The sequence below is a fragment of the Mirounga leonina genome, unplaced genomic scaffold (assembly GCF_011800145.1).
Source record: "Mirounga leonina isolate KUSES-001 unplaced genomic scaffold, KU_Mleo_1.0 Mir_115, whole genome shotgun sequence".
Classification (NCBI taxonomy): domain Eukaryota; kingdom Metazoa; phylum Chordata; class Mammalia; order Carnivora; family Phocidae; genus Mirounga; species Mirounga leonina.
The window spans coordinates 1,815,507-1,823,861 of record NW_023270268.1 but is presented as its reverse complement, the minus strand read 5'-3'; the positions used below and the strand labels follow the sequence as shown (position 1 = coordinate 1,823,861).

Sequence of the window (8,355 nt, the reverse complement as noted above, 5' to 3'; positions counted from 1 at the left end):
TGGGGTCAAGCCCCACATCGGGCTCCCTGCTCGGCAGGAAGCCTGCTTCTCCCTCTCCCACTCCCCCTGCTTGTGTTCTCTCTCTCACCGTCTCTCTGTCAAATAAATAAATAAAATCTTTAAAAAATAAATAAATAAAATGCCTTTTCTTCTTAAAGATAAGCTGTCAGGGGCTCCTGGGTGGTTCAGTTGGTTGGGCGTTTGCCTTCAGCTCAGGTCATGATCCCAGGGTCTGGGATCGAGCCCCACATCGGGCTCCCTGCTCAGCGGGGAGTCTGCTTCTCCCTCTCCCTCTGCCTGCCTCTCTGCCTACTTGTGCTCTATCAAACAAATAAAAATCTTAGGAAAAAAAAAAAGATAAGCTGTCATACACATGCATATACAGCCATCTGACTGTGGAGGCTAATCCTGATAAATGTTTTCCTCAGACGCACTTATAAAATTCATGAGACTAGCACTAATATAGGACCTCTGAAATATTTTTAAAAACCTAGTTAGGAGCTAAGTGACTTTTCACAGAGTGAGACAGAAAAACAACTGATAAACACTGTTAATTTTTTCAAGTAATGTTATGTACAGTTTTATTGCCAGTATATGCACAACAGGAAGCATAGAACTATAAATACACAATGTAATTAACAGTAGAAAACAAAATTGTTACAGGTAAAGGGGAGGGGATATAGAGAAACTATTTTCCTGCTGCTAGAACAGAAACGAAGGGAAAAGCCTATGACAAATCATCCATCCAGTACTCTTGTCTTAAATTCTTTACATACATTTCTACATTTTTTTCAATTAAACAAAGAAAGTACAGATAACTCTGTAACAATAGCAAATTGCTTCCCTAATAGCTATTTGCCTTTCCAGTCAAATTCACTTCATGTTAGGATTTTAAAAAAAGTCAAGATGAGAAATCATTAGCATCCTGGTTCCGAATGATCTAATTTGCCTTTCACCAAACTGGTAATTTTTGAAAGTTGGCTGCACATGAAAAGAATAGGTGTAGCAAAAGGTGATTAAAAAAATTTGTTAAAATGTAACAGAAAATCACCCTTGAAGTAGTTTCCCAAAAGATACTACAGGCAGCAGCTCAGTTATAAGGATTAGCCCTGAAGAGGTAGAGAATTTAAGTCCATTACACAAAGATAATAGCCTTGTACCATCTTCTCTCTCATCAGGATCAATGTTTTCAAGTAAGACAATTTCATGGTAAAAGGAAACCAGGTCCCACCATTTAAAGAAAAGGTGCTGGTTGACTCCCATGTCTCAATAATAAGTTTGTTTATTAAATGAGAAACAGAAGACGGTCAAGGACACACATGCACTTGATTTTTTTTTTTGTCTCTTTCCATTACCAAGTTTATTCATAAGTGAATTTGAGATTAATAAATACGAAAAAAGCATCATTCACAACAAAGATAAACAAACCAAAAACCCTGCAATAAAACCTTCTATCTTAATAAGTATCAAGAAAACAACAGGCAGATGATTTGGTGCAGCTGTCTTAAGGGATCTTAGAGGGGACATGGTTTTAAATAAAGATGGCAAGATCAACAACCAATAAGCAGTATCAGTGTTACAGAACTGGCTGATTCTGTAGCACTTTCTCTGAGGTCTTAGTTTTAAACTACAGATCACCCCAAAGAAATTGCAACTAATGACATGTATCACCATCACACCAACAGAGTCCAGCTGTAGTTCAAATTAGTCCTGCTTTGTTTCACATCATTTCAGTATTTCTAGCATAGGACATGATACGGAACAAAACTCCAAGTAGCAATAAAAATATTATTCTGCATTTGAATAGAGGCAAAAAAAATGTTTTAGACTGTTAAACTTTTAAAGCTTTAAGCATTCCTCTTTAACCAGCATTTAAAAAAATTTATACAATCATAACACTGGCAAAGGTTAATGGGAAGACAAAGAAGTACAAACATGTGAAATGAATTCGATTAAAAATTACTTTGTACTGATCAACTGATGTTAATACTGCTTCTTCTTGAATTTGGAATAACTATCATAAAAGTTACATGCAGACTGAGGATAGCCCTCTTACAGAAAATACAAAACAAAACAAAAAACTAAAACTGGGAAAGATGGTAAGTTCCAAAAGATGTGTTTGAAAATTTCCTTTCATTGATGAGGTGTGGTCTGTCTGTCCTTTCTTTGAGAGGCCGTGGTTCACTTTAATCAGCTTCACTAACTTTGTCCAGCAACATCAGTAGTGGGATCAGCTCCTCCAGAACCTGTTTGTGCACGTTTGATGTAAAGATTCAGTAGCTTCATCTGTAGATTCAAGCCAAATGTATGTCACTGAGCCAATTATAAATTATAGTAAGATCCTCATTAAAAAAATTATATACATGTATGAACTTAAAAAGAGAGATTTTAGACTAAGTTACACCCAAGTTATTGTTGATAATTAAGAATTACCAAAAAAAAAAAAAATTCAAGTCTCAAGTCTGTTCACAACTGAGTATTCTATTTATTCATTTATTTAAGTAATCTCTACACCCAACATGGGGTTTGAACTCACGACCCTGAGATCAAGAGTTGCATGCTCTACCAGGCTAAGCCAGCCAGGTACCCCTGATGACTGAGTATTCTAATATGCCTTTTCAAAAAATATTGTAGTGATAGCATGTAAAACTTAAACTTAGAAAAAAGAAGTCATCATTAAGACAATAAGGATAAACATTTGAGCACCATGTGCTACATAATAAGCTAACTACCTTACACTATCTCTTTTTATCTCAACAATACTTTATAGATGAGGAAATCAAGATATAAGGACATGCAAGTCATTGCCTAAAGTCACAGGGGTAGGTAAGAAGTGGGCCAGGATAGGAAATTAGGCACTTGGGTTCCAGGACCCAAGATCTTAAACAATTATAACACTGCCCTCCAAGAATGTTCTTGATTTCTCTGTGTCAATTTGTAGTCTTTGCTAGATGATATCATACTTTTATAAAGTTTTAATCAATGCATACACAATTCTGTGCTTTACTTTTTTTCATCTAATGTCATTTCCAAGTATTTTTTAACCTACCTATGGTCTTCATATGCCTAGTACTCTGACAAAGTACTTAATTTTTAAAAAAATTTTTATTTAAATTCAATTTAATTAACATCTAGTGTATTATTAGTTTCAGGGGTAGAATTTAGTGATTTCTCAGTTGCATACATCTCCCAGTGCTCATTACTTCAAGTGCCCTCCTTAATGCCCATCACCCAGTAACCCCATCCCCCCACCAACCTCAGCTCCAGCAGCCCTCAGTTTCCTAGAGTTAAAAGAGTCTTGACAAAGTACTTAATTTTAATTCTTCTAGACATCTCTGGATTATCAGGACACAATCTGAGCTTATCATAAAAGTGAAGAGTTTTTTTCTTTGAAAACCACTGTGTTGGGGCGCCTTGCTGGCTCAGTTGGTAGAGCATGTGGGGCTCCTGAGTTCAAGCTGGGTGTAGAGTTTACTTAAAAAAAAAAGAGGGGTGCCTGTCTGGCACCTTTGGCTCCGGTCATGATCTCAAGGTCGTGGGACTGAGCCCCACGGCAGGCTCCCTGCTTAGCGGGGAGCCTGCTTCTCCCTCTGTCTGCCACTCCCCCTGCTTGTGCTCGCTCACTGTCAAATAATTATATAAAATCTTAAAAAAAAAAAAAAAAGGAAAAAGAAAACTGTGCTGTTGAAAGTTTGCTTTTTTAACATTAACTCATTGATTCAAGGGTTTTTAACCTGGTGTCCATGGGATTCAGGGACTCAATGAATCATCTGAAACTATGTGTAAAATTTTCTGTATTTATTTATTTTTCTTGGGATGAGATACTACCCATATCTCAAAGTGGTTTGTAACTCAGAAAGGGTTAAGAACCACTGCTCTATCTATAACTCACGTAAGTATTTAATGTAAGGTGCATACCTGAGCTTTATAGGTATTTTCTCCACCTTTTTGCTATTTTAAAAATAAATTTGATCATAGTAATGACAACAGTGAGGGTTTGGGAAACTGTTTAGATGAGGATGAGTGTTTCCCGCAAACTGGTTCATAAGCAACAATTCAACAATCATAGTTTATCCTCAGTTTGTAGAATAAATTTCAATGTTTGATAGTATCAAAGAAATGAGGAAAGACTCTTTTTTAAGTCTTTATTTTTATTTTTTAAAAGATTTTATTTATTTGAGAGAGAGAGAGAGAGCATGCATGAGAGGGGGGAGGATTAGAGGGAGAAGCAGACTCCCTGCCGAGCAGGGAGCCCGATGCGGGACTCGATCCCGGGACTCCAGGGTCATGACCTGAGCCGAAGGCAGTCGCTTAACCAACTGAGCCACCCAGGCGCCCCATGTCTTTAAAACATTTTTTTAAGCTTATTTAATATTTAAGTAATCTCTACACCCAATGTGAGGCTCGAACTCATGACCCCGAAATCAAGAGTTTCATGCTCTTCTGACTGAGCCAGCCAGTCACCCCTATTTTTTTTTTAAGTCTTTTTTTTTTTAAGCTTTGGCCATTTGTTCCTTTATTCTGTCTCAAACTTTTCATAAAGGTAGAAAACAATTGTAAGGATAAAGATTGTCATCATTTTACTGGGCTCTTGGCTTCCTGTGAGTCCTGGGAAAACAGGATCAGTGTCTTAATGTTGAGCACAATGTCTGATGTACAGACAGTGCTTGACCAATGTTTCTTGGGTAAATAGATTTATATTTATTATTAGTATCAACATTTCATCTTATTCCATCAAGGCCGCTGTAACAAAATACCATGGACTAAGTGGCTCATAAACAATAGAAATTTATTTTTCACAGCTCTGGAGACTGGATAGTGCAAGATCCAGGTGATATCCCGCTTTCTGGTTCACAGACAGCCGTCTTATTGCCGTAACTTCACATAGCAGACAGGGCAAGGGATCTCAGGGGTCTCTTTTATAAGGATGCTAATCCCATTCATGAAGGCAGAATCTTCCAAAGGCCCACCTCCTAATACCATCACATTTGGGATTGGATTTCAACATAAGAATTCTGAGGGAACACTTCCATAGAGTACAATAATACATGATCAACTTCTCACGGATGGGATCTCACTGGATAACTACAGCCACCCAATGAGGTTGTTTTTTTTTAAAGTCTTAAGGACAGCAAATATTTGATTATCATAGTTCACAGGGGAAAATTAAAGAAATGTTCAAGTGTTCCACATTTTGGGAGATATAAAGTAATCCATGAATATATAAAGCCACTATTCTTTTTGAAAAAAGTATATTCATGGGGCGCCTGGGTGGCTCAGTCGTTAAGCGCCTGCCTTCGGCTCAGGTCATGATCCCAGGGCCCTGGGATCGAGCCCCGCATCGGGTTCCCTGCTCGCCGGGAAGCCTGCTTCTCCCTCTCCCATTCCCCCTGCTTGTGTTCCCTCTCTCGCTGTGTCTCTCTCAGTCAAATAAATAAATAAAATCTTGGGCGCCTGGGTGGCTCAGATGGTTAAGCATCTGCCTTCAGCTCGGGTTATGATCCCAGGGTCCTGGGATCGAGTCCCGCATCGGGCTCCCTGCTCAGCGGGGAGCCTGCTTCTCCCTCTGCCTCTCTCTGTCTCTTATGAATAAATAAATAAAATCTTAAAAAAAAATAAAAATAAAAATAAAAAAATAAATAAATAAAATCTTTAAAAAATAAAAAAGGATATTCATTTATGTACTTATGTATTTAAGTAATCTCTATACCCACTGTGGGGCTCAAACTCACAACAACCGAGATCAAGTGTCACACATGTCACACACTCCACCAACTGAGCCAGCCAGGCGCCCCAGCCACTATTTATTCTTAAACAGTCCTTGGGGGTGAGGATTTGGGTGTGGTGGTGGGAAAGGAATCCACTGGCTGAAGGCATTTCTTTCAGAGCAGCCTACCCTACTTGACCTCACCTGAGTGAACAATGTGAAAGTAGAAACAGTTAAAATTCAAAAGGTGGGAGAAATGAGTTGGATGCTCAAGGCCTGACTTGTTCAAAGCTGAGTAACAAATTTACCCTTTAACACAACAAAGAACTAAATCTGAAAAATGTACCAAAGTCACCACCTTTAGAACAAAGCATCACTACTTACTTTACTGCCAGTGAGCTGACTGAGATGTGGTTTTAGTTCATCACCAATTACTGCATGAACAGCCACCAGGCAGAAGACACAAGCTTTCCGAACACTGCTCTCTGAATTATCATAACCCTAGGGAGAAAAGTCCTTGTTAGCACTCCTGCGGGATCTGAAAAAGTACCATTCCAAAATGGACAGAAGATGTGGCTCAGAGATGAGCTTGTAGGCGTAGCAGGGAGAGGAAGCTTTGTTGACTGAAGTTAACCTCCCTACCTTTCCCGGCAGAAACGTGCCCTTCTCTCCCTCCACTTCCCCTTCACACCTCCACTCCACTATTAGCTTTCCTTATCAGGTTCTACCTTATTTAGCCTGGAAAGCTGCCCCTTTGCCAACCTGCTCTGTAAAGTCTGCAGATGAGCCCTGCTAAAGCATTCAGCTGTAGGAAGCCCAAGAGCGCTTCACTATTGAATAAAATCTAAACAGAGTAAAACTGGGCCTGGCAGTCAAGGTACTCCTATAATTCAGGCTGAATTAAGCTCAACATCTGTCCTATCCCTACCATTACTCTAAGTTATTCAACTGGCAAAAATTTATTCAGTACCCACTATATGTATGATATACACATACTACGTATGTTCTGTTTTTTGTACCAAAGTACAAAGAAGAGATTTGGATCTTATCTTCAAGGACCCCACAATTTAGTGAGCACTATTAGGCTTACAACAGAGTCAAAGATAATACTAAAGATGCACAAAGAAATTAATGATTAATTCTCTTCAGAAGTGGTTTTATTATACATACTACATAATATTAGTCAGTCATTATGTTACATTATAGAATATAATTTATTGAATGGAAAAAGTTAACAATTTATGATTAAGCAAAGCATGTTATAAAATATGACCTCATTAAATGTTTATATGGATGAAAGGTTTGTGTGCATAGAAAAAAACATTACATCTGTGACTGTAAATTAGCATAACCATTTTGGAGAGAAATCTGGCAGTACCTAGGAATTCTACTTCTAGATATATACATATAAGGAAATATAAGGAAGTTCAATGCAGTATTTATGTTATTAAAAAAAGGGTAACAATCCAGATATTCATCAAAAGATGAATGGATAAACAAATTGTGGTAGTCATAGTAATGGAAATTACTCAGCCATAAAAAAATGAATTAAATTCTAATACATGCTATAACATGGATGAACCCTAAAAACATTACGCTAAATAAGCCAGCCAAAACAGAACAAATACTGTGTGATTCCTTTTACATGAGGAAACTATAAAGCAGAAGAGAAAAAGTAGAATAGAAGTTACCAGGGGCTATGGGAAGAGGGAATAGGGGATTATTAATGGGTACAGAGTTTCTGTTTGGGATGATGAAATATGTTCTGGAGCTGGATAGTTGTAATGGTTGTACATCACAAATGTATTTTAATGCAACTGAATTGCACACTTAAAAATGACTAAATGGTTAAGTTTTACGTTATGTATATATTTAACACACACACACAGAGCTAGTTATGGAAAGTCTTTCTTTGCTCTGAATATCCAAGACAGCAGGAAGGCTTGGTTATGCCACTACTGTTGCCTAGAAAGTGCCTAAAATAACCGAATCCCAAATGTATCATAATTTATTCCTCTGAGTTTTGTTTCTCACCTGTATTAGGCCTGGCATAATCTCCGGCAAAAGCAAGTTAAGGGTTTCCTTGGATACTCTCTCTATCACTTTTGTTTGCATTTTTATTGCAGCCAGATTAATTGGGTAATCTGCAGTTTGGATGATAGGACAAAGCACTTTGATGCACTGCTCTGGACTGATTGAAGTGGCTAGCACTGACGCAGCTTCCTCAGCAGATCTTACCACCTAAAACAAAGAGGAAATGTTTAAACTGGAGTAAATTTTTAAAACGTTATAATATGTCCCAGAAGTACAAACTTCATGAAATATGCAATACAACATGTTATCTATAATTTGCTTTGAAACTACAGTAAACACACACACACAAAAAGTGAGGGTACAGATAAAACAGCATTGGCAAAATGTCAGTAACTTCTGAAGCCAGAATGGATATATAGGGAGAAATATTTCTTCCAGATAGTCTTCCTTCTTTTGTGTTCTCTCTCTTTTTTATTTATTTATTTATTTATTTATTTATTTATTTATTTATTTATTTATTTATTTAAAAGATTTTATTTTTTATTTTTTTGAGACAGAGAATGAGAGACAGAGAGCATGAGAGGGAGGAGGGTCAGAGGGAGAAGCAGACTCCC

The 8,355-nt window shown here is 37.6% G+C and overlaps 1 protein-coding gene across 31 annotated transcripts in view; it reads right to left on the bottom strand.

The window, feature by feature from the left end:
- Window positions 1-553: 553 nt before the first annotated feature.
- The window catches only part of CLASP2 (cytoplasmic linker associated protein 2), a 184,055-nt gene continuing 176,253 nt past the window's right edge, over window positions 554-8,355 (bottom strand). For 23 of the 31 annotated variants that reach the window (XM_034991301.1, XM_034991342.1, XM_034991348.1 and 20 more), the window contains 3 exons: window positions 7,742-7,948; window positions 6,092-6,208; window positions 1,995-2,286 (listed from right to left, as the gene is read on the bottom strand). In XM_034991301.1, the coding sequence (XP_034847192.1) occupies window positions 2,200-2,286; window positions 6,092-6,208; window positions 7,742-7,948 (411 nt within the window). In that variant the 3' untranslated portion in view covers window positions 1,995-2,199. Of the gene's footprint in view, window positions 2,287-6,091; window positions 6,209-7,741; window positions 7,949-8,355 lie in introns of all 31 variants that reach the window. The other 8 variants (XM_034991333.1, XM_034991443.1, XM_034991364.1 and 5 more) reach the window with 2 other exon arrangements.